Source organism: Tachyglossus aculeatus, chromosome 25 (genome assembly GCF_015852505.1).
Source record: "Tachyglossus aculeatus isolate mTacAcu1 chromosome 25, mTacAcu1.pri, whole genome shotgun sequence".
Taxonomy (NCBI): domain Eukaryota; kingdom Metazoa; phylum Chordata; class Mammalia; order Monotremata; family Tachyglossidae; genus Tachyglossus; species Tachyglossus aculeatus.
The window spans coordinates 10,955,604-10,982,531 of NC_052090.1; the positions used below are offsets into that span (position 1 = coordinate 10,955,604).

Here is a 26,928-nt window from a genome sequence, read left to right on the forward strand (position 1 = left end):
ACGACTGTTTTCTAGTCAGACAGCAGCAGGGCCTTTACATCCAAGGACACTAGGGTGACAAGTGGACAGTGGTGCTGGAAAACGTTGTGTTGTAAAGTGCGGCAGTGAAAATTACGGGAAAGGAGCTAGTAGAATGATGGGACACAACTCCCGGGTTTGGTGCACATTTGAAGAAAATACATTTCAAGCAGAACAGGGTAGCCATTACTCACACTTACTTAACTTGCTCACGATTATTTAAGGAAATCAGGTCACTGTGGTGTTAGTGTCTCTTCTGTAAGCAGGGACACTCAAGCGTGGCTGCATCTTAGGGGTCAATTTGCATCGACAGCAGTCAGCAACAGCCTAAACTGAGATCCGAGCTCAGTCTTCACTCCCTCGGGTATGACAACACCAAGCATTGCTAAGGTATCCATCCGCCACATCTACAGGGTGAGATGGGGAGGGTCTGTGCCTCTCCTGCCCGCTCCTTGCCAGATAAAGTGCACTGCAGCTTGAAGAAATAAGTTTTTAAGAGAGAAAAAGAGAGAGAGAGAGAGAAAGAGAGAAAGAGAGAGATGTGCTCATCCTCCATCGCAATTACCGCCGAGGAGAGACTGGGAAATACAAAGGAAAGCGTGCAAGGATGAATGAGCAGAGAAAAACCCCAATCTCTTCCAGAGTAAGCACTGTGACAAGAAAGTCTTGCTTTAAAGAACAAATAAGTAAAGAGCCTTTCATGGGGGGAAAAAAATAAAAAGGAGGCAGAACAGAGACAGGGGTTAAAACAGGAACAGTGCTTTGGCAGCCTGCTTAAATACTAGGCAAAAATGTTGCAAAACCCCAGAAAGATTTCATTCTGACTGTACATATTTTCTGGAGGATCTATTTTGGGGCACCTGTGATGCTGAAATAAAATGTGAAAAATACATCCCCATGACTAAAATAAATGTTCTCAGAAAGGAAGGTCAAACGGATCCAAGAATCCACACATAAAAGTCTTTACCATAGTTGCCAAAGGATTTAGACGTTCTAATTAAATGTAGAGGGAAATTCCTCAATCCTCTCAACCTGATTTAGCTGGAACTTTCAGGTGGAAAGGAACGGTAATGGCTAATTTCAACAAAGCCTCCAGTTGAAAAAGAAGGGAAAAGTTGGGTGAGAAGCACCAACCCTAATTGAAGGAAAGTTTTACATCTTCAGCTTTGAGACAGCCCTTACACTGAATATGCCTCATCTGAAACCAGCATCAGTTGTAAAAATGAACTACTGATCCTCCTGCCTTCATGAGAAATAGTTGCTGGGTACACCCAGCTCTGCCTGAAGCATGGGTTCACAACACATATTTGAGCAAGAATGCTGTTACAGAACTGAGAAATGTTCTTCTGCCAATGCAAGTCTGATGGGGATCGGCTTGCCAAATTTTCAGAGAAACTGCTCACGGTGGATGCGTGTAGCATCAGAATATGTGACTACGTGGATGCGCATCGCATCAGAACATGTGACAACTAGCAGCGGTAGCTGGAGTCGTGGTTATTGAGTGCCCATTTGGTGCAGTGTCCTGTACAGACACTAGAGAAGTATAAAATAAAGAGTTTCCTACTAAATGTGCGCTTCCTTAATTCAGAATTTCACAAGAACACAGGATTTGCAGGACAGGAGAATCGCTTAAATACTGAAACTATTGCATATTACAGATTAAGTTCAATCGGAAAACGATTTCAAAATCCTGGCCAGAGAGAGTGACGAAGGCATGAAAGGACAAGTTCCTCTACTACAAAAAAAGCAGAAGAAGCAACATCAATGATCAAGTCCTGTTGGACCTATGACCAACATGGGGAGAAAGCTGATACAAGGTATTTTACACTCAGGACTTTAGTTTGAACCAAATTTTAGTTTAGTCGAGGAACTTTAACGTCTTCATCTGTTCTGATATTTTATGAGGTCGGATTGGATTGCTGAAGTTTGATCGAGGTCCTCATTGAATAACAATTTCCCTGAATAAGACGCAATGGCTCATTGACACCTTCATCATCTGTTTCTAAATTAAGTTGCCTCCCCAGTTCAATGCCCAAAAGGGTTCAGGCCAGAGATATATAGATAGATAGCTATGCCGTCCAGACTGTGAGCTCATTGTGGACAAGGAGCGTGTCTTTTTTGCTATACTGTACTCTCCGAGGCACTTAGTACAGTGCTCTGCATGCAGTAAGCGCTCAATACGATTGAATGAATGAAGGGGGAGAGGGCCAGCCCCACCCGGCCCTGCTCCCACCCTGCTTCCTTGCCATTACCCCTCCTCCCCACCCCGATGGAACACACCAGCTCACCGCTCTGGTTATAGGATTTTTTTTTTCCTAGAACTGCATCAGCATGACTCAGTGGAAAAAGCATGGGCTTTGGAGTCAGGGGTCATGGGTTCAAATCCTGGCTCTGCCAACTGTCAGCTGTGTGACTTTGGGCAAGTCACTTCACTTCTCTGTGCCTCAGTTACCTCATCTCTAAAATGGGGATTAAAACTGTGAGCCCCCCGTGGGACAACCTGATCACCTTGTAACCTCCCCAGTGCTTAGAACAGTGCTTTGAACATAGTAAGTGCTTAACAAATACTATTATTATTATTATCCCTCAACCATATCATGTTTTTAGTTTTCAGCTCTTCAGTTCATGCCACTTGGCCACCTAGCTTTTTTTTTTTTTTTTTTTATCACCTTCATCTTTGTCTTGGCCTATCCAAAAGAGACATTATGTTGGATGTCCTCTAGACAATTATGCCCTTTTGGTGGTGGAACTTCCAAAATTAAATAACTGATCATACCAGAACTGGAACTTTCTACAGAGATAATTTAGAGCTAAAAATGGCCTGGGTGCACGCAGGTCTCCACTCCCATTCTACATCAATAAGAAGTGAGAAGGAGCATGACCTAGTGGATAGAGCACAGGCCTGAGAGTCAGAAGATCCTGGATTCTAGTCCCAGCTCTGCCACCTGTCTGCTGTATGACCTTGGGCAGGTCATTTAACTCCTCTGGGCCTCAGTTACCTCATCTGGAAAATGGGGATTAAGACTGTGAGCCCCATGGGGACATGGACTGTTTCCAAACTGATTAGTTTATATGCACTTAGAACAGTGCCTGGCACATAGTAAGTGCTTAACAAATCCCATAATTCTGATTAAGTGCATCCTCTGTGCACTTGGATACATACCTTTCAGGTACTTGGTATTCAGCCCACACCTCAGCCCCACAGCAATTACATATGTATATATAATTGATTTACTCATATTAGTTTCTAGACTGTAAGCTCATTGAGGGCAGAGAACGTGTCTACCAATTCTGTTGTACTGTACTCGCCCAAGTGCTTAGCACAGTGCTCTGCACACATTAAGTGCTCGATAAATATTACTGACATTTGTTAAGTGCTTACTACGTGCCACACACTATGCTAAACTCTGGGGGAAGAAGCAATACAATCAGATTAAGCACTGGCTCAAACTCTGAGGGAGAGAGAGATTTAATCCTCACAGGTGTGAAAAGAGTGACAAAATGAGAAGCAGTGTTGCTCAGTGGAAAGAGCCCGGGCTTGGGAATCAGAGATCACAGGTTCTAATCCCGGCTCCACCACTTGTCAGCTGTGTGACTTTGGGCAAGTCACAACTTCGCTGGGCCTCAGTTACCCATTTGTAAAATGGGGATTAAGACCGTGAGCCCCACATGGGACAACGTGATCACCTTCTGTGTACCCCAGCGCTTAGAACAGTGCTTGGCACATAGTAAGCGCTTAACAAATACCAACATTATTATTATTACTATTATTATTAAAACAAGCACAGAGAAGTGAAGTGACTTGCCCAAGGTCACACAACAACCAAGTGGTGGAGCTGAGAGTAGAACCCAGGTCTTTAGTCTCGTAGTACTGTCATTTTTCAAGAGTTCACAGAACATGCCAGTTATTTATGGACTGCCTTCTAAAAAGTCTCTGCAGAGATTAGTCTTGCCCAGTGAAGACCTGAACATACTCTCAGAAATGGGCAGAGGTAATTCTATAAACTGGCTACATTTTGACTATCCAGGAAGCCTGCACCGAGTTGTAAGAAAAAGCCTAGAAGCTCAGCTTGAGAAGGTCTTATTTTTCCTTTCTCAACATGAAAGTTTTTGGATTGATCAATCATTGGTATTTACTGAGCGCATACTGCATGCAGAACACTGAGCATAATCTATTTGAATGGTCTCATTAAGGTAGAGCAAAACTTCAAAAGGTCACTCCCCTGTTTTCACTGCTATTTTATCAATAGTCTGGATGATGCGATTTGGGTAGGAATATCATCCAAGAGGCTTCTCACCTGAGCATGAAAAACTGCAGGGAAATCAGGGAAGGTATGGAAGACTTGGGAAAACAGCTCTGAAGGTCTTCGTCCAACCTTCAGATACAAATTTAAATTTATGCTGGCAATTTGGGATGGAGGGGAATCCCCCTCATTGCATAAGTACACGTGAACCTCTCAGCAGGGCATCTGGTCTCACCATCTTATGAAGTTTACAATAATCAGTGGTTAAACCACCCGAAAGGCTTTTTTTCTTTCTAGGGAGTCAATCTGTAAAGTGGCTGGGAATAACATTATACAGAACAATATGTCTCGCTGTCGCTGCAGTTTTACAACAGCTTAGTCGCTCTCTAAGGATGCATTTCCTGGAAAGGCTGTCTTCTAACATAATTTCAATCATTTCTAATATCCAATTTGTGAATTTGGTAATCACAATTATGCACAACTCAACTATACATTCCGAAGTATTTACAGTTAAGGGCTATGGGTATGGCATTTCTCTACATGAAAGGAAGGACATTTCACAAGCTAGATATTCAGCTGTGGTATGCCTCATTTGAAATACCAAAGTGTGACCTGCCTTTCTCTTCACTGAAGGGACATGCCACATTGTACAAAACAGTGCAATCTCTTTTTCCATTTTTATAAGCAATTTCCATAATGCATTACCTCTCAGAGTTTTCTGAAACAGTTAAATGAAATGAGGATTATTTAAACCTACATTAATAACTTTTATTGAATTATATACAAATTACTTATTAAATGAAATCTATTATCCATATTTTATCAGTCACAGATGAAAATTACATTTGTTAGCACGGGGTCCATTCCTTGATCTATCTGTTCTCCTTTCCAAGAGTATATTACAAGTATTTTTGATTCGGCATCTTTGAGTTTGACCTCGTACTCAGTGGACGCAGAAATAAAATCTCTAATTAAAATCCACTTTTTCCTACTGATGCAATACTCAAGGAAGTCCATACTTTACACCTTACCTAATATACAGGAAAGATAAGTTTTACTGTATGGGGGCTGCAACATCTTTTCTTAGAAAGCAAAACACTCAGTTCCCATTTGGGGCAATCCCTGCTTTAGTGTAATTATCCACACACCCTATGTGCAAACCTAAATTGTTTTTTTTTTCTTTGTTTTTAAGAAAAGCCAGCTGTAGATACTGGTGCAGAATTAGGTCAAATTATTGGGACGACATAAATTCAAGTCCAAATGATGTAAATGTTTTAGCTAACCTCCTCACCGTGCCTCATTCTCGCCTGTCCCACTGTCGACCCCCGGCCCACATCATCCCCCTGGCCCGGAATGCCCTCCCTCCGCACATCCACCAAGCTAGCTCTCTTCCTCCCTTCAAGGCCCTACTGAGAGCTCACCTCCTCCAGGAGGCCTTCCCAGACTGAGCCCCCTCCTTTCTCTCCCCCTCCTCCCCCTCCCCATCCCCCTGCCTTACCTCCTTCCCCTCCCCACAGCACCTGTATATATGTATATACATTTGTACGTATTTATTACTCTATTTATTTTGTTTGTACATATTTATTCTATTTATTTTATTTTGTTAATATGTTTTGTTTTGTTCTCTGTCTCCCCCTTCTAGACTGTGAGCCCACTGTTGGGTAGGGACCGTCTCTATATGTTGCCAACTTGTACTTCCCAAGCGCTTAGTACAGTGCTCTGCACACAGTAAGCGCTCAATAAATACGATTGAATTAATTGTCTATTTTTTAAAAATATTTTACACCTTAATCATCTTTCGTCAGCTAGTTTATTCTACACTAGAAAAATCAAGTATACCAGAAATGATTTTTCACATTATTCTTCTAAATAACGGTCTATTTGTATTTAAAATTCCACTTTCTTCATAGTCCATCATATTTTTCCTCAGTGTTATCTTCATCATTATTATCAGTGTTATCATTATCTCCCTCTAGACTGTAAGCTCCTCATGGGCATTATCTATCAACTCTTCTGTATTGTATTCATTCAATCGTATTTATTGAGCGCTTACTGTGTGCAGAGCACTGTACTAAGAGCTTGGGAAGTACAAGTTGGCAACATATAGAGACGGTCCCTACCCAACAGTGGGCTCACAGTCTAGAAGGGGTCTATTGTACAGTCTATTGTACTCTCTTAATAAAGAACTCGGCACATAGTAAGCACTCAAATACCACTGAACGATCATGGAACCTTAAGTTCTCTGACACAGCATCCTGGGGCAGCGTTGACGTGTGTGGTATAAACTTCTCTGTTAGCCAGGAGATCAGACAATGGAAGGGCAATTTGGATAATTTCAATCTAACCAGGGAGAAAGGAGCAGGAATCAACAGCCTCTCATGGATCAGAACAGCCTAGTGACAAGAGCACAAGCTTGGGAGTCAGGACGTATGTTCTAATCCCGGCTCCGCACTTGTCTGCCGTGTGACCTTGGGTATGTCGCAACTTCTCGGTGCCTCAGTTACCTCATCTGGAAAATGGGGATTAAAACCGTGAGCCCCACGTGGGACAACCTAATTACCTTGTATCTACCCCCAGTGCTTAGAATAGTGAATGGCACATAGTAAGTGCTTAACAAATAGCATAATTACTCCCTTCTAGACTGTGAGCCCATACTGGGCAGGGACTGTCTCTATTTGTTGCTGAATTGTACTTTCCAAGAGCTTAGTACAGTGCCTTGCACTCAATGAATGACTGATTGAATACAGCATGAGAGGCACTGAGTCAACTACCTTTTCCCTGAATGAACAAATACACTCCTCTAGACTGTATGGTCATTATGGGCAGGGAATGTGTCTGCTAATTCTGTTGTATTATACCCTCTCAAGCTCTTAGCACAGTGATCTGCACATGGTAAGCTCTCAATAAACACCACTGATTGACTGAATACCAATTCACTGGGAGAAATGATGCTCTGCTCGTAAAAGTACATTCCTAGCATTTTTCCCCTATGTACTTTGAGTTAAGGTCTTTGCTTAAGTCTCTTAACCCAGAAACACCTCTAATTTGCCCATAACTGAATTGAATTTTTCTTCAAAAGATTCGGTGACCTTTAGGAAGTAACAATTCAAGTAATGTTCACAGCATAAGCAAGGAGATGGACAAGAGGATTTAATAGACCTATTCACTTTTAATTTTCATTATTCTACAGGAGAGTTTAAAAGATAATGTTTTACTTCATTTGGAACTGCTTGGCCTAGTTTAGCTCTATTTTTCTTCTCTTTGTTCTACTCACCAATGCCACTGAACAATCTTATAATAATTGCTAATAAGATATGTCATTTTCACTTGCCTCTGATAAGCATTAGCTGAAGCAGCATCTATAAAGACACAGTGGTCCAACATCTCATTAATTAACCTCCTATGCTTTAATTTTTTTATGACCAAGAAAAAAGTTGCACTATTAAGAGCATGCATTTCAATCAAGTTCACTCACAAATGCTTAGGTCACTTTAAGGTTTGAAACAGATTTAAATTCTAAAAATGGATGGAGTGCTTACAAAGTCTCCACACTCTTAGTCTGCTTTAATCCCTAACCACTCAAATAATGAAGAGAATACTGTATGACTTCTACGGAATCTATTCTGTTTATGATTTGACCAAAAAACTGGGAGCAATTTCACCTGAAAGTTGCCTATTTGAAAACAATAAGCTGCTAGCTGTTAACCACAAGACTTCAGTCTCACGGCACTTCCCCAGCTTATTTTGCTCATTGCGTTTTCTGACTCAGTTCAACCTCTTTCCTTCTAATTTTGTACTTTCTCAGCCACTCCTTCCATTCTCCAGCATTTTGCCTCCTCGACTCCCTCCCTTGCACTCATCACAGTTTCATGCACAGGTTCCCTTGCTTAAGTCCCTTCATTTCTCCTTCTCCCCCACAGGCGGCCTTAATAATAATAATGATGATGGAATTTATTAAGTGCTTATTATGTGCAAAGCACTGTTCTAAGCGCTGGGGAGTTTACAAGTTGATCAGGTTGTCCCATGTGGGGCTCACAGTCTTAATCCCCATTTTACAGATGAGATAACTGAGGCCCAGAGAAGTTAAGTGACTTGCCCAAAGTCAAGTCGGGAGCCGGGATTTGAACTCATGACCTCTGACTCCAAAGCCCGTGCTCTTTCCACTGAGCCACACTGCTTCTCAAACTAAGCCCTCATTTCCTCTTTTCCCACTCCCTTCTGCGTCGCCCTTGCACTTGCGCCCTAGTCTCCCAATTCCCAGCACTGTATTCCTGAAGAAGTAGCAGATCCTAGTGGAAGGACCATCCAGATATTGCCCCAGTTCCCTTCTCCCATTCTTCTCCAAACTCCTCAAACACAATGTATACATCCTCTCCTCCATCCTCTTCCTTGACCCTCTTCAAACTGACTTTCACCCCTTTTACTCTTCTGAGGCTGCTACCTCCAAGGTCACCAATGACCTTCTGGTGCCAAATCAAATGGACTTTAACCTAATCTTCCATGATTTCTCGGCTGCCTTTGACACTGTGGACAACCCCCCTTCTTTGGGAAACACTATCTAACATATTTTTTTTTTTAATACAATCCACTTCTTGTTCTCTTTCTAGCTCTTCGGGAGATTTATCTCTGTATTTCACTGGTTCTTCCTCTTCACCCCTCCTGCTAACTGTGAATGACCCTCAGGGTTCATTTTTGGGACCTTTTTTTCAATTTATACTCACTCCCTTGGGATTTCATCTACTCCCATGGTTTCAAATACAACGCTAGATGGATGACCCTCAAAATTACCTAACTAGCTCCCATATCTCTACTTCTCTGCAAATTCACAACTCCTCCTGATTCCAGGCTATCTCTACATGGATGCCCCGCCAACCTTCATGCTTAACCTGCCCCAAACTGAACTCATCTTCTTCCTTCCTCCCTCTTCAACTTTCCCATCACAGTTCACACCGCCATCCTTGCCATTTCTCAAGCCTACACCCTTGGTATGATATTCAAGTCCTCCCTCTCCCACCATGCCCTGTTCAACATGCTTCATTCCTCTCAAGACAAACTACTTTCTCCTCCACCATATCTGGCAGACCTCTTTTTGCTCCCATCTTCCAAAATCTTTCGGAAATGGCATGTCCCCTAGGAACCCTTCCCTGAATAATTTCTCAAATCCCTTCTTTATATCCCAGTAGCCACTTTGGCACTTCTGAATCACCTCAGCACTTGGGTGTTCTCACAGTCCCTTAACATTTCCATTCTTTACACTCTATAGAAATATAGTGCCCAAGGATACACACATAAAAATTTAGAAAAGAAAGTTTAAAAGGCTTGTGTGGCTTCCATCAGATTGCAAAAGGGTGTGAGAACAATGGGGAATCAAACTCCATACCAAATTGAAGGTCTATACATAACAAAATAGGGCAGTGAACATCTTTTCCACTTGCATCAAGTATATGCACACAGTAAGGGCTCAATAAATATGATTGAATTAATGAATGAATCTAGTTGTGGCAAGTTAAGTGATATCTTATCTAAGATTTCAACTTCTGTCCAGAATTTAACTAATAGGTATGGCTTGTATGTAATAAGCAATGCCATTAGGCTTTTAGGGGAAGTCAGTGTAATCTCTTTGGGTTCAAAAAGAGAATTATTCTGTTAGTAATTCCCCTATTTTAAAGGCATCTTAAACATCTTCCTATAATAGAATAATTTAAAGAACAATTATGTTTGTACTAAAAGAAGAGGGGGCAGAGGAATGAAGCATATATTGTTCTAGGCTGTATTTTCTTGAATAGATTTAAATGATATCTTTCCTAGGTCAGTAAATGTTGTTGGTGACAACAACAACTACTAGTACCACAAAGATCAACCAATTGCATCTATATAGAGAGATACAGATACGTAGTCATATATATAGTGTATATATAGAGAGAGATACATGTATCTATATATAGATATACATATATAAATTATTTTGAGAAAGTAAGTCTACAAAAGTCCATGAGACAGACATTCAGGAATTGCTTAAGAGTAATAGTTTTAGTCTGGAAATTATCTCTCTCTCTCCCTCCCTCCTGCAACAGCTTAAGGATCACAATGCTATTCAAAATCCTTGTTTTTACTGTAGTCAACCAGAAGACCAAAGTCGATTAGCCGAGTTCTACAGCTTTGGTGAGGGGAAGGGTTGCACAGATAAACAACAGCAGCCACATCAGTAGTAGTTAGTAGTAGAGACTATTTTATTAAGCACCCCCTGGGTGCAGTGTACTACATGTTTGGGGTAGCCCAAGAAAAGCTTGAAAGGATCTCCAACCACAAGGAACTTACACTATAATGAGGGAGACAGAAATATATTGATAAATGGGGTGATCGGAAAAAAAAAATCAATTGACAGTACAATTGAACATACATATATACAAAAGTACTGGGGAGGGGTATAAATAAATAAATATGTTAAGCGTTAGGGGTTACTGATGGGTTGGGTGCTGAGATTTAATCAGGGAAAGCTTGTTGGAGGAGGTGGGATTTTTAGGAAGGCTTGAATGTGGGGTGAGTTGTGACTTGTCGGATTAGATGAAGTACAGCATTCTACGTTGCTAAAATCATGAGCTAGGGAATGAGGGCAGCAGAGTCAAGAGTGAAGTACAGGTAGAATGTTGGTTGGGAGGAATAAAGAGAATGAGGTGGAGAGTAGTGAAATTAGTGGCCTAGTGGAGAAAGGATGAGCCTGAAAGTCAGAGGACCTGGGGTCTAATTCTGACTCTGCCACTTGCCTACTGTGTGATCCTGGGCAAGTGATTTAACTTCTCTGGACCTCAGTTTCCTCAACTGAAAAATGGGGATTCAAAACCTGTGAGCCGTGTATGGGACAGGGACTGTGCCTCATCTGATGAACTTATATCTATCCCAGAACTTAGAAGAGCACTTGACACATAGTAAGGACATGACATAAATCCTATTTAAGGATAAAAAAAAAAAAAAAAAACCAGAGTAGGGGACGTGGAACAGAACCCTACCAGAAATTGAAAGTAAAGGTCTGCAAGAAAGAAGAGGACTCATTCAATTAGACTGAGAAATTGCTGTCAGAGAGGTGTTAATGCCTGGTCGGTGAAACCAAGGCCTGATAATATTTTAAGGAGAAAGGGATGGTCCATAGTATAAAAGAAGTCTGAGTGATCAAATAGGAATAGAATGGAATCGAGACCATTGGGACTAGGAGAGTGCAGTTTCAGTGAAATTAAGAGATAAAAAACCTGATTGAAAAAGGGTTGAAAAAAGATTTGGTGCAAAGGAAACTAAGATGGTGAGGGTACACACCCATTCCAAAAGTTTGGATAGGAACTGGAGATGGGAAATGGGATGATAAATGGAGCAGGCTGTGAGATAAAAGGGGGATTTTGAGCCTGGGGAATCCTTAAGTGTGCTTCAAGGCAGAAGGGAAGGATGTTGGGATGGGAAATGAGTCAAGTTCTAAGATTTTTTGTACATTCTGACATAACCAGTCATTTTATCATGATAGCCTTGAGTTTTAGAAGTAATAATAATAATACTGTTATTTGTTAAGAGCTTACTCTGTTCCAGGACCAATCAGATCAGACACAGTCCCTGTTTACAAGATAACAAGGGGGGAGAGTAGGTAGTTAATCTCCGTTTTACTAGTCGAGGGCACCAGGGCACAGACAACTTAAATGACTTATCCAAGGTCACACCGCAGGCAAATGGCAGAGCTGGAATTAGAATCCAAGTCCTCTGACTCCCAGTCTTGTGTGCTTTCCTCTATCCCTTGCCACTTGGTGAGCTGTTCAAGGTAGCCAAACTTGGATAGGGCTGCCAAAGCCTGTGTCTTTTCTTTTGTGAGTCCTACAAATAAGTCAGAAGGCCCTTCTCTTTATTCCTTCCCTGCATTTATCTTCTTGATCTGCATGCAGTGAAGATCATGGTTGTTGGACCTCATTTCACCCCAAAGGCTCACTGGAATAAAGGGCAGAACCCCCACAAGAGCTTGAATTCATATATAAATGAAACAAAAATCATTGAATTTTTAAATAAAAATGTGTCTGTTCAATAAATACTTACTACATTTTGTGGAGGTATAAAGAAGTCAAAAGTACTGGTTTTGCACAAGGTTTATAGTCAAATATAAAACCCAATAGAACACTTCCTTGAAAAATAAATATTTAAAGTGAAATCTTTACAGTGTTGGTGATCTCATCACTATCTGAACCCTTAGATTTTAAAAATTGAGGCATGGATAATTTACATGTGCTCTAATTTATAAATCTATTATTGAACAAGAAGTACAATGAAACTGCATACTACACATTTTTCTTTTGGCACAGAGAAATTAATCTCATCTATTTTGTTCCCATGGTGTGTTAAGTAATCTACTGAACATAAAAGACATTAAATGAAAGAAAAAGTATATTTGGACATAGAAATACCAACACAAAAATGACCACACAAATCAACAATTCCAGAGATGATTGTAACCTATTTGAAACAGAGATCCAATAAGGAGACAAAGCCAGGCTGATGAAATAAAAAAGAGGGTTCATATGCAGTAAGGGTCCATTTTAAACGTAAAGCATGCATGAAGAAACTTTTATCAAGACAACATTTTCCCCCCAATCTCCTACTTTTCTTGCTGTTTAGGTTCAAAAACAAATGCCCCAAATGAAAGTTCTTAAATAAATCAAGCTAAATATTCTAATGGACTGTTCATTCTTTACAAAGTTTAGGTTCTAACTGTACTCACTTTTATGTTCTTCAGATCATCTTGCCTTGTCTGAAATAATTTTTCAAAAGTGTTTTGTTCAAGTTCAATTCTCTCTTCACAGGATTCCAGGTCGGAGAGCAGTTGATCAATCACCATCTGACCATGTTCCTTTTTGAAATTTAAAAATTCAAAATTCTTCCTTGAAAGAAAGGAAGATTGAAATCATCACCTGAATTAGCAACACATTTTCCTTATTCTATGGATGGTAGATCTGAGTCCCAGAGGGGTACATTTGACATTGAATGAATGCAATATACCAAAAAAGTCACATATCAAAATACAAGCATTCAATTAAATGTTCCCTTTAAAATATTCTTTTGATCTTCTTCACCTATTTCAAATTGCAATATTTGGCCACTAGAAAAGAGCAAGAACTTTGTGTGTTACTTTAAATAATAGTATTTAATAAAAATATGGCATTTATTAAGCACTTGCTATATACCAAAGCCCGATGCTAAGTTTTGAGATAGGTACAGGGTAATCAAATCAGGCAAATCTCTGTCCTATATGGGAAGCACAAGCATCTTAGTCCCATTTTTCCCATGAGGAAATTGAAGCTCAGAAGAGTTTCATGACTTGACCTAGGTAACAGAGGCCAAGCTGTGTCTAGAACCCTGTCCACTTACTCCCACTCACATGCACTTCCAACTAGCCGAAACTTTTAAAATTCACTCTAGTTATTAAAAATATTATGCTTTTAAATTATTTCTCTCCTATTACCTACAAACTGGTCCTAATCTCTTATGGGCAAATTTTCAACAATCAATATTCTTATTTTTCTGGATTTAAGTTCAAGTGCACATATGCAAGGACCTCTGGGGAGATAGATGATTTTGCAGAAGACTTTTTTTTGGAATCTATAAAGGAAAAGTCTTATCCTAAGATTTGTCTAAACTTCAGTAGGGATTGAGCAGTGTAGATAAAATATTCTTAAAATGATTCCTGGAAATAATACAGCAAAGTATTGTTAGTATTTTGCTTACTTCAGTTCTTCAATTAACTTCTCCAAATTTGCTTTCTGCTTTAGCTTTACTTCATATGATGTCTTTACTGTTGCAGCTTTAGCCTTCACACTTTGAATTGTCTTCATAAGTTTATCTAACTGTCCAGAAACAACTGAATACTTTCCCTGGTAGGGGGAGGAACAGTTACAGGATATTTTCAAGGTCTAGCTTTGCAAAGATTATAAAAACATATATAGAATTATGGGTTATTTCTATCAAGTTGCTTCATCAAGCAAATGAAATACTAGTGATTTCTAAACTACCCTTTTTCAAGTAGATTTTTGCCCAAAGATTTGTGCTTGCCCATCTGCAAAGAAACCTCAATTTTTTACAGAGAGCTAGCTAAAATCTTTGTGCTCACATAATGGTGCCTGTGACACGTCCATTGTGACATGAACTTATATTCATGTCTCTTCACCTAAAAATAGGGTACACCTTCAGGATTTGGCTTTATTTCCATCTACTGTAAGTGTATATTTCTACAGTTATGTCCAAAGCCTGAATCCAATGGGAGTGGAGTAGAGAAGCAGCATAGCATGGTGGATAGAGCTCAGGTCTAGGAATCAAAGGACCTGGGTTCTAATCCTGGACAGATACAAGGGGCAGATACAAGGTTGTACATGGTCTATATCCCACATGGAGCTCACAGTCTTAATCTCCATTTTACATTTGAGGTAACAGACACACAGAAGTTAAGTGACTTGCCCAAGGTCAAAAAGCAAAGTGGTGGAACCAAGGTCCTTCTAACTCCCAGCCCTGAGTTCTATCCACCAGTCAACATTCCTTGTCTTTTCTAGCATGAATCTGTAGCTAAAATGAGTAGATATAGAATAATGATGTGATTAAATCAATCCCACCATTCTCCCATGCTGGAGTGGCTTAATGGAAAGAGAATGGGCCTGGAAGTCGGAGGACATGGGTTCTAGTCCTGACTCCACCCCATGCCTGATGTGTGACCTTGGGCAAGTCATTTAACTTCTCTGGATCTCAGTTTTCTCATCCGTAAAATGGGGATTCAATGCCTGCTCTCCCTCCTACATGTGAGCCTCATGTGGGACAGGGATTGTGTCTGGACCGATTAACCTGATTCTACCCCATGGCTTAGAACATAGTAAGTACTTAAATGCCATCATCAACATTATCACAGGGAGGACAGTGCTTAGCTACGAAGATGAGGAGTTCTGTTTTGGACATGTTTCATTTGAGGTATTGGTGATACATCCTGATAGATGTGTCCTGAAGACACGAGGAAATGCAATACTAGGAGAGAAATCAGGGCTGAAAAGGTAGATTTGGAATCACCCATGTAGACATGGTCGTTAAAGACATGGGAATGAATGAGATCGCCAAAGGAATGGGTGTAGAGCGAGAATAGAAGGGGACTCAGAGCTGAGCCTTGAGAAACTCCCCTCGTTAGATAGTGGAGTACAGAGGAGGAGTCTCCAAAAGAGAATGAGAAGGAGACCTCAGAGAGAGAGGAGGACCATGAAAGGAAAATATCAGTTAAGCCAAGGTTGAATAGTGTTTCCAGGAGAAGGGGGTGGTCCATAGCGTTGAAAGCAGCTGAGAAGTCCAAGAGGAATAGGATGGAGTAGAGGTCATTGCATTTGGCATGAAGTCATTGGTGATCTTAGAGAGGGCAGTTTTGATGGAGGGAAGTAAGAAGGAAGCCAGATTGGAGGGTTTAAAGGCAAGAATTGGAGAAGAGGAGTGAAGGAGGTAGCAGTGTAGACAACTCGCTCAAAATGTTTGCAGAGCAATAGTAAGAGGCAGATGGGGCGATAAGTGGAGGGAGCATGGGGTCAAGGGAGGGATTTTTGTTGGGTTTTTTTTTTAGGATAGGGTATAGATGAGCAACATACTCATGAAACTGGTTGGGAAGATGAATAGTTGAAGATGGTGGTCAGGGAAAGAAGAAGGGAAGAGGTAAATGTTTTGATAAGATTTTGATTCATTTCACAAACTGAATAACTTTGGCAGCCCTCTAGCTAAGCAGGAATTTTGTGGTTAAAAATACAGGGTTATACAGATGCCTATGTCCTCTTATCAAATGAGGATACATTTCCAAATCATTTCTCTTTCATTACTACTACTTATTCAGCACCTTATTGTTTAAAGAGACTGTAAGCTCCTTGTAATCAGGGAATGTGAAAAGCAGCATGCCCTAGTGGATACAGCATGAGCCTCGAAATCAGAGGAACCTTGGTTCTAATCCCACCACTTGTCTGTTGTATGACCTTGGGCAGGTCACAACTTCTCTGTGCCTCAGTTACCTCATTTGCACAATGGAGATTAAGACTGTGCTCAAACTGATTAGCTTGTATCTACTCCAGGGCTTAGTACAGCGCCTGGCAGATTTTTTTTTAAATACCAGTTAAATACCACTATTACTAATATTCAATGGTTCACAGTAAACACAGAACAGAGAGCATAAAGCTTTAAGATATAGTTTGGCTTATGGAAAACATTACAAAATGATTGCACATTCCAAATATTTTTAGAAAGATAAAATTAATCAGTTCTACACTTAAAAGGTGAATCACAGAAAATCCTGTCCATTATTATGATTATTCACACCTAAGCTACTCTTTAATTACTAATGAAGCAATATGCCCTAGTGGAAAGAACGGGCATCTGGGAGTCAGGTTCTGGCTCTGCCTTTTCCCTACTATGTGACTTTGGGTGGTTCACTTAACCTCTGGGCCTCTGTTTCCTCATCTGTAAAATGGGGGTGAAATACCGGTTTTCCCTTCCTTCTAAACTATAAATCCCAGTCTTGTCCAATGTAATTATCTTGGACTTACCCCAGTGCATAGCAAAGTACTTAATACCTTCATTATTAAATACAGAGTGACATACTTAAACAGCAATCACAGAATAGAAGTCTGGATTAACCTAATGGTGGTACAACTGATAAGATCTCATTTTTTAAAAAATTACCGACTCCTACAGAATATGAAAATTGGTGAAAAAAAATCAGTAATCAAATTTCTCAGACCCAGAACTAAATTAATCAATCAATAATATGTAATGACTGCTTTCTGTTTGCAAGCACTGTACGAAGCACTTGGGAGAGTGAAACAGTCAGTAGACCCGCTTCTTGCCCTCAAACTGGCAGGGAAGCCAAACACTATGCACTAACATACAAAAGCCTAATTAATTACCAGGTAACACTCACCCCAAACTACTTCATTTTCATAATATTGATTTTAAAACCTAAAAAGGAAACATTTTGAATCCTGGAGATTTGTGATTTTAAGCAAAAAGTATCCAAGTTTGGACCCAATTTGAGTTTTCTTTTCATGTCCTCTGCCATATTTTCATTTTAAGACATCTTTCAGACAATGTAATGTACTTGGTAGATAGGTATATAGTACAGTATTGAAAAAAGAATGCTTTGATGAGTGCCATACGTCATTTATTAACAGTTGAAATGTCCTTACATTGGTATGCAAAGCACTTGAAATGAGAGACTCAGAAAGAATTGACATGAAAAACTCAACACTGCTATATGTAGCCCATAATTTAATTCTCAAGATACCAAAAAACATGTTACAGCCAAAAAAATATGTCATTTCTCCAATAATTGAGATTCAATGGTGTGCACCTCTATTTTGGCTACAGGCAGTAGGCATATACCTGAAAAAACCCAGAGGATTTAATGTAATGCATAAAAGAGGTTTAAAAAATAAGGCATCAATATTAAGGAAAAAAACCCAGTGATATAAATTATTCATGCCACTAGCTGGACCACAAGCTAGTAATACATTTTCCATGATGCCCATCTACTTGAAGCCACTAGCTCCTTATTCAAGCACCCCAGCACTTGGCATTGTTCTCCAACAGCACTCCTGTTTATTACTCAGAGCTGATAATAGTGGAGTGCTTAGATTAATTCTAAAGATCAAGGGGCCAAGTAAATGAGAGCAAAAGAAGGCATTAGAGTTCATGTGACTGAAGTTTCCAAAGCCAATTTGGCCATTGACTATTAAAACAAAAAAAAAAAACTATTTAAAATGTTGCCAAAGACTTACCAAGCCCTCACTTGTGAAATAGATTGTTGCTTTGTGACTCCAGTGGTTCTCAAAAAAGGTGTTGTTTCACCCTATATAAAGCCCTGCGACCTTCTGGTGGAAGCAACTTTTTAAAACTGGCTTAATCATAAAATAGCAGAAATGTCTGAAAAATGCATGATCTTATGGGATTTATTCTTACTGGAGATTATCCATGCCTATGTCTCAGAGGAGATGTGTCTCAAAATTGAGGCTTGGGAGGGCTACGTTCTGTGGGAAAAGGACATTTCCCAGTCTGGAGGGTGTTTGCAGTCACTGCATTTGGAAGAGGAGAGGTTGCCTGGCAACCTCAGTGGGCCGCAAACTTCCTGCTATTTTTTTTAATGGTATTCATTAAGTGCTTACTCTGTGCTAGGCACTGTACTAAACGCTGGGGCAGATACAAGCTAAACAGATTGGACACTCTCCACGTTCCACATAAGGCTCACAGTCTTAATCCTCATTTTCCAGATAAGGTAACTAGGGCATGGAAAAGTGAAGTGACTTGCCTAGAGTCACACAGCAGACAGGTGGTGGAGCCAGGATCAGAACCCAGGTCCTCGCTCTATCCACTAGATCATGCTGGAGACAGGGAGACGGAGCATTGAATGGAGCTCAACGTACAGTGAGGAAGAGCAGTTGACACTCTTTGGGTGAGGAAGGGGTCACCACCACTGGGCAGAAGGCATGGTGGTGCACGTGGACTGAGGAGGTTTTTACTTTTGTATGGACCAACTGGCTGGACATTCCAATTAAACTGCAGTGTGACTGACTGAATTGCCTCACTGTGCACTGAGCAGGGCTTTGGCAAGTTTTTTTGTGGGTGACTCTACCGCAGAGTTAGAGAGTCATTCGGTTCTGGCCTGCTGCTTCATCTGATGTTGGGGCAGTTGAGCGACTTCCTCCTGGATGACTGTGTGCCTTCTGGCCAGGACTCACTGCCCAGTGATGGATGCACAGCCAGTCAGGAGGAAGGATTCTTTCCATCTGAGGAGTGGACACAGCAATAAACACAAGCCTGAAAAATTTCACGGTGAATTATCCCAGGCTCTTCCTGCCAACCAAAACGGGCTGCTTTCGACACCTTGCTAGCTTGTTTCTTCTGACCTTGTGATGGGTGTTTTTTGCTTATCTGTGTTTTGATTGTTCAGTTCACATGAGGCAGATAATCCAAAGTTTACTATACACTTCCAGCCTGTTTGGTTGCTTTATCCATTTTTGCCTCCTCCTATGTTTCTGCCTCTAACTACCCTGGGCTTATCTGCCTGCAATCAATCGTATGTATTGAGCCACCACTGAAAGCAAAACATGGAGATGAGAGAGTTTCCCATCAAAAAAAAGACAGACCGGTCTGAAACACCATTCACATTCTCTCTCACCTGCCAGCCATTTTCCCGCTGGGGCAAAGCACTATATTAATCCCCTGAAAAACTACAAACTCAAAACACACATTCCTTGTTCTCAAGGAGGTTATAGTCAAAAGGGAAAAACAAACAGACCAAATGATATTTAAATATTGGGAACAGGAGGAGGATCAAGGATATAAGAGACGATGATACAAATGTGTCATGATATAATGCTCAGTAAATAACTGAATATGCAAATATACATAGGTACACAAGTGCACTGGATAGGAATAAAATACATCAACTCTACTGAGAGCTGTTTACCGTGACTAAGATTGTAACCTTATCTAGGAAGGCTTACTGAAAGACATGAGGGCTTCGAAAATGGGGAGAGCTATGGTCTGATGGATTTAGGAGGAGAAATTCCAGGCCAGGGAATAGCATGGGCTAGAAATGGAAGATTCAAAAATGAGGTACAGTTAGGTGAGTTCAGGGGGAGTGAAAAGTCCATGCTGGGGAGTAGCAGGTGAAGAGAGCCAACATGTAATGTGGGAGATGGAGAGCCTTGAAATAAAAAAGGGTATTTCTTAAATGCTAACTTTGTGCCAAGCTCTGTACTAAGCACTGGAGTAGCTATAAAATAATCAAATTGGGCTCAGTTTCTGTCCCACCTGGGATTCACAGTCTAAGTGGGAGGAAAGTCAACTAAGAGGAGTTTTTGCTTGATGTAGAGGGCGATGGGTAACCACTACATTTCTGAGGAGTGGCGAGAAGGGAATCAAGCACTACTGTAGTTGGTAGTATAGACTAAGATGAACAGACTGAAGGCCAGGAAGAGGAAGCTGATACACTAGTCTAATCACAAAATGACAAGAGTTTGGTAAGGAAGGGGCAACTCTTGAAAATGTTGTAGAGGAACTGAGGAGGACCCAATTGTGGTCTTCTAGGAAAGGGGGGTGGATAGTACTGTTACTGACAGAGATAATAATGCTAGGAGGGGCAGGAGTTAGAAGACTATATGAGAAGTTCAGTTCTGACCCTGCATTTTTCTTTCTATCTCTAAGCCTAACTCCCTGGGACTTTCTTTATCCCCCAGTGGTTACATGAAAATCTCGTGGCTGCATCTTGTCACAGTAGTCATACTTAAAAAAAAAAAAAAAAAAAAAAAACCCAACCAAATTCAAGACCATGAAAGTTGACAAGAAAAATGAAAGATGCATTTTTTTCATGAATTGCAATTGGGAAGCTTCACCCCAGAATGCTTTTTTGGGAATAAAACATATTTATTTAATAAAAGCATAGCGCTCTCTCCCTGCTTAGCCATAATCCACGTGATACTTATCTAGGATATTAAATCTTTCATGTTTACATACTTGATAAGTGAAACAATTGTTACAATAAAAAGATCCTGATAATTAAATGTCTGTTGCTTCATATAAATACTTATAAACATATTTATGTAAAATGTGCTATTCAATAATAAAATCCAAAATAATTCCTCTTAGATTATTGTTTTGCAACTAATATAGTAGAGCGATCCCATCATTTACAAGAAGATGCCATCTGCTGAGCAAAAGTACAATCAGCAGGCAATTTCTATTATGTTCAAAATCTTTTTCTTTCTTTATTGATTTTCTCCATTGCTTTCCAAAAGCCCTCAAGCAATCTGAGGCACTGTGGCAATTGAAGAGTGCAGTGGACTTCTCTATGACCCCAATATCAATTTTGCTTTATACTTTACCCCGACTCCAGGCTATAGAACTGATAGACTAGTTCAAATGAAGAAAGGAAATTTCTCTCTCTCTCTTACACACTCTCTCTCTCTCTCTTCCTCCCTCTCTCCACTTAATGGGAAGGACAGTCTCCCGTTTAAATTTCCACTTCAAGATTACATGCTGACCTTAAATTCCTTACCTGGGTTTCATGAATCTGTTCATTCAAATTAATCTTTTTTTCCTCCAGGTGTTGTTTTTTCATTTTTGTCACTTCCGTGAATTTGTCCTTCTTCTGATTTATATCAGAAACTTTCTGGAAGGCACATATAGAAGGGTTACACATTTCGTAAATCAAAGTACCTTTGGATGGCTCAAATTTCCAAATCTGTTACCTACAAAGCAGTTTTTGTTTCAGTCCGATTCTCGGGATAGTAATATTTACTTTTGCAAATGGGAAATAATTGAGTCTTATGCCACATGCTTTTCTGAATATGAAAATTTGGGAAACATGCAAACATGAGTAGTTGAATTGGAACTACATGAGAAAACTGAAATAATCTAAAAGTATTTAAATAATAAAAATAAAATATTTCAAATTAACCATATTGCAGCATTTGCCAAATATTTAAAGAATTTTTAATCATTAGAAATACAGATTCAAGAATAATAGAAACTTTTTAAAATCAAAATGGATTGAAAACTATATGCTTCAGATAGTTTCCATTAAACTAATATGTCTAAGGAAACTTTATGATTTAGTGATAATGAACCAAAAAGGTAAATAAAGCAGAAAGATGGTCTCCAAGATACTGACTGGTACAAGTACACAGGACAGTTGTTGGAAAATGAGAGGAAATGGTACTCAATCCAAAATATTATTAATTAGCAGCTCTTGAAATAACTAGCCAATCAATTTTGATAACATTAAAATTAATTTTTCACTACTGTAAATGATATAACATTCTGAAATAATTTGTCATTGAAAAAAAATTAAAAAAAATATTTTTTTTTAAAAAGGGCATTTGTTAAACACTTACTATATGCCAGGCACTGTACTAAGCACTGAGGTAGAAACAAACTACACAGATTGGACACAGTCCCACATGAAGCTCTCAGTCTTAATCCCCATTTTACAGATGAAGCAACAGAGGCACAGAGAAGTTAAGTGACTTGCCCAAGGTCACACAGTAGAAAAGTGGTGGAGCCAGGAGTAGAACTCGGGTCCTCAGACTCCCAGGACCATGGTCTTTCCACAAGACCACACTGCTTAAGGATACAAAGCAGTCTTCTGCTGTACCCAATTCTATATTTTTATTGAAAAGTGTAATATATTGGCTACTCAGTTATCTGCAAATTAATGCATCAAATAAAAGGAAAGGATTACAATAAACCCTGCACACTTATTTTGATTGGTACAATGCTTTCATGATGTTTTCAATAATGCCTTTAGAATTAGCAGCAAGTGGCACATCATTCAACAGTGAATTTACTTGTACAAACTTTGTTTCTAAGATTTTAAGATCTAAATAAATCACGGCTAAGGACAAAGATACATAACCAGTACCACACCCTCTAGGTCCACAAAAGACTAATGATGTGATCTTTGTCATATTTTTCCACTTCATTTTACTTGGGGATGGACTACTAACATTATTCACTGGCACTAGCATGTTGTTTAGAAATTTTTATTAGTGATATATGTTTGATAGTTACCACAACAGTTGTAATTTATTTTCCCTGAATCCAAAAGTAACCACCACAATATCAGTTATTTTTTTTTATAAAAAAAGTGTTCTGTTTCCTTCAATTCTTGATGAGAATATTTAACAAAAATGATGGTTATGTTTCCTTCAATTCTTGATGAGAATATTTAACAACAAAAATGATTTCGTTGGGTCACTGGTATATCACAGAAAATATTGATACAAAACTACTCAGGAAATGATTTAAAATTTTGAAACTTTCATAGTTGGGACTTTAGTCTATGATCCTACAAGCTCATCAAGAACTGGTCATGTGGCATTTAAAACATTCAAATGTATTTTAGCTAGGATAAAATAGACGGTAGACTGTAAGCCCATTGTGAGCAGAGAAGGGGTCTGTTATATTGCGTTGTACTCTTGAGTGCTTAGTACAGTGTTTTGCACACACTAAGCATTCAATAAATACAATTGATTAATAGGGTAAAATTGTGCTTTGCCATTCCATGACAAAAATATCATTAACGACCTGTATAGTTTAATATGCAAGCTTTTGCAGATAGAGTTCAAAACTAAGTACCAGACAAAAGCCAGGCCTATGCCTGTCCCCTCAACTCCCACTTTCCGGGAAAAGTACCAGCAGTAAGAAATAAGATAATAAATTACAGTTAAAGAAACTCCAACAATTTGAGCATTCTGGCATACAGGAAGGATAGTGCTAAAAGGAAACAGCATTTTGAGTGGAAGTGAAAACGTGATGGACCCTTGGAAAATAAGATAGAAGGCCATAGGGAAACTCAAAGTGTGTGTAAATAATGATAATAATGGTATTTGTTAAGCACCTACTATGTGCCAAGCACTGTCCTAAGCACTGGGGTAGATACAAGGTAATCAGATTAGACAAAGTCCCTGGCCCACATAGGGCTCGCAGTCTTAATCCCCATTTTACAGATGAAGTAACTGAGTCCCAGAGTAGTGAAGTGAGGTGCCCAAGGTCACACAGAAGACTTGTGGTGGAGATAAACAGCCAACATCATTAGCAGCAGACTGGTAGCCTAATTGAGTATGCATCAGGGTCAAAGTATTTACAGAGCATTATACTAAGCACGTGGCAGAGTATGAAAGTTAGTTTTGATCTCTACATTTAAGGAGCTTACGCAGTTCTGGAACCAGGGAATGTGTGTGAACTTATCAGTATGGCTCTACAATCAATCAACAGGAAGGGTGATTGACAGGAGTAAAGCAATCCAATAAGAAATCAGGGGTGGTCATTACCAGAGTGCATCAATGAAATATATGAACGGTATATTATGAGGTGAAGTCTCATCAAATGTTATGCTACAAACTCTCCAAAATAGTATGCAACCCCAGGTCCAATTTATAACTGTGCTTATTCCCTGCTGGGAGAAAATGAGCTCAGGCCTGGATTTTGTGGTACATTCCACGGTAAATTCCCAACTGCTCCAGACTTCCCATCTCTTGCATCTCCTTTATTTCTCTGCTACCCTCCATGCAGAAAGAGAAATTCTAGCCAAAAATATAAATCAGGTTACAGTGTCATGAAGTCATTCGCTTGAATGTGGCTAAACAGAGTTTTCACTGTTGAGAGTTTATAGGACAAAAATCAAAGGTGATCAGCTCATATCACATGTATTAAAAGTGATTCAGAGACAAAGAGCACTGGAAATGCTGAGCTCTTTAAAGGATGCTGGCGTATAATATGCGGCCAGGGACTGTGTCCAAAGCTCATACACCTACCTCTTTCCCAGTGCTTAGAGTACTTTGCACACAGAAAGTGCTCAGTAAATACAATTATGGTACTATTAAGAACAGAATAAAAGAGTCGGTGGAAGGCCAGCATTACAGGGAGTTGCACTCAATAAGGCTTCACTGTCACTCCTCTCCTGGTTCTCCTATCTCTCTGGCCTCTCATTCTCAGTCTCTCTCGCAGGCTGCTTTACTGACTCCCATCCCCTAACTGTGGGGGTACCTCAAGGTTCAGTTCTGGGTCCCTTTCTATTCTCCACCTACACTCATTCACTCCCATGGTTTCACCTACCACCTCTATGCAAATGATTCCCAAATCCACATTTCCAGACCTGATCTCTCTCCTCCTCTGCAATCTCACATTTCCTATCAGGAAACAAGAGGGCAAATGTCTTCATGGGAAAAAAAAAAACCTACCTGCTCTGGCTCAAAATACTTAATACTTATGCCCTAGTTTGATAAACTGGGGCAAAAAGGTAAGCTCATTGTGGGAGGGGAATGTGTCTGTTATATTGTACTCTCCCAAGCATTTGTACAGTGCTCTGCACACAATAAACGCCCAATAAATGTGATTTATTGGTTTCCTGAATAAGGTCTAATAGCAGATCCATCCAAATTAGTTGACTAAAGGGATATATAGATTCTACAAAAATTATTTCACCTTGTCATTAGGTTACATTCAGATGTGATATGGTCTTATTTATTTAATGCAATAAAGGAATGAAATATCTTTAGACTTATCCCTGTTACTGAATATCCAAATGTAAGCAAATGTGAGGATGCCTATCTTTGGTCAAATCTGGCATGAAGGTTGAAACCTCTTTCTTTTGTTTTGTTTTACAGTGGTATTTGTTAAGTACTTACTATGTGCCAGGCACTGTATAAGCTCTGGGGTAGATATAAGCTAGTCAGGTTTGATCTGTGCCTGTCCCACATGGGGCTCATCGTCTTAATCCCCATTTTATGGATGAGGAAACTGAGGCACAGAGAAGTTAAGTGACTTGCCCAAGGTCACACAGCAGACAGGTGGCAGAGACAGTAGTAGAACCCAGGTCCTTATGAATCCCAGGCCCGTGGCTCTAGCCACTAGGCCACGCTACTTCTCTTTTCTCTAATCAGACTTCACTAGTATTGCCCAACATTTGGTCACATTTAGATAGGATGCTACCCTGTCCTGGTTAAGGAAATGTATTTTAGCACCCAGAAATGACTTGCTCTGCCTGCTTAGAAGCCCTTCAGACCACACTTATCTGTGTTTCACAACAGCCAGTATTGGCATCTAGAGTCCATTCAGAAGACATAGTCATTGTTTCAAGCCTGGGGATCATTAAGGAAATGTTACAGAAGAAGACTGGGATACTAGCACTTGATTACGGTGAGGTTTGGACAAGTCATTTAATTTTTTCTAACTGCCACTTTCTCCATTTTTTAAATAGAAATATTATTAACAGCTACTAAGTTATGGGAAAAGTGAATATTGAAAGTAATGATAGAGAAATATTTTGAGGTGCTGGGAATAGAAGAAGCACTGTATGCATTATTCCTTATTCACTACCCAGAAAACAAGGTATAGATTGGCCCTGCTAATCGGTTAACTAATTTAAGAATGTTACCTCATAATTTTCCTTATGAATACAGCCGCCTCTCTCTGCTTCTGCCTCTAAAAAAATTAAAGGTGCCTTAGCTTCTTCAAGTAATTTGAAAAACACATTTCTCCTGCTTTGGATTTCTTTTTCTGTTTCTGAGTGTTCAATTTGAAGTTTTCTCATTCTCGTCTGTGAGTAAAAGTGAATATAAACCAACATCTTTGAATACTTAGGATTCAGCAACAAGACTAGATAATCAACTATAATCCATAAGAACAGTGAATTGAAAAAATGTAAACTTAAAACATTAGAAAGATAAGCAAAAGCACTGAAAAGAGAACACAGTAAATGAGGTATAAATCTAAGGGTTACAGAGTGCAGTCACAGCAATATTTGTAATGCCTGCACACTGAGACCAAAGTTGGCCACTGAGCTAGAAGAAGTTAATAATGTTCCATTAAACAGAAAAGGCTGAGTAGACAGTGGAATTAGTGAACACAAATATAGCCAAATTGCTTCACGGCAAAGCAAAAATGAAACATTATGCCGAAAGAACTGAAGTTCAGTGCTATAAAGCCACTTCAAGTTACAGACTAATCTAGAGTTGGTAGGACTCACAGACTAGAAACCGTGCTTGGATTGGAAAGAAAAAGTCTTTATTTAAGAAGAGCTATTCATCCAAGTTGTGCTTTGGGGGTTAAATAAAGAAGCTAAAAAGGAAGGTACCCA

At 39.7% G+C, this 26,928-nt stretch overlaps 1 protein-coding gene across 1 annotated transcript in view; it reads right to left on the reverse strand.

Annotated features, from left to right (window-relative positions):
* Positions 1–26,928, reverse strand: part of CCDC178 (coiled-coil domain containing 178) — a 244,510-nt gene that overhangs the window by 158,716 nt on the left and 58,866 nt on the right. The window contains exons 14-17 of the mRNA XM_038766705.1: positions 26,227–26,388; positions 21,346–21,459; positions 14,013–14,158; positions 13,009–13,168 (exon numbers count right to left, since the gene is read on the reverse strand). Coding sequence (XP_038622633.1) covers positions 13,009–13,168; positions 14,013–14,158; positions 21,346–21,459; positions 26,227–26,388 — 582 coding nt within the window. The remainder of the gene's footprint in view (positions 1–13,008; positions 13,169–14,012; positions 14,159–21,345; positions 21,460–26,226; positions 26,389–26,928) is intronic.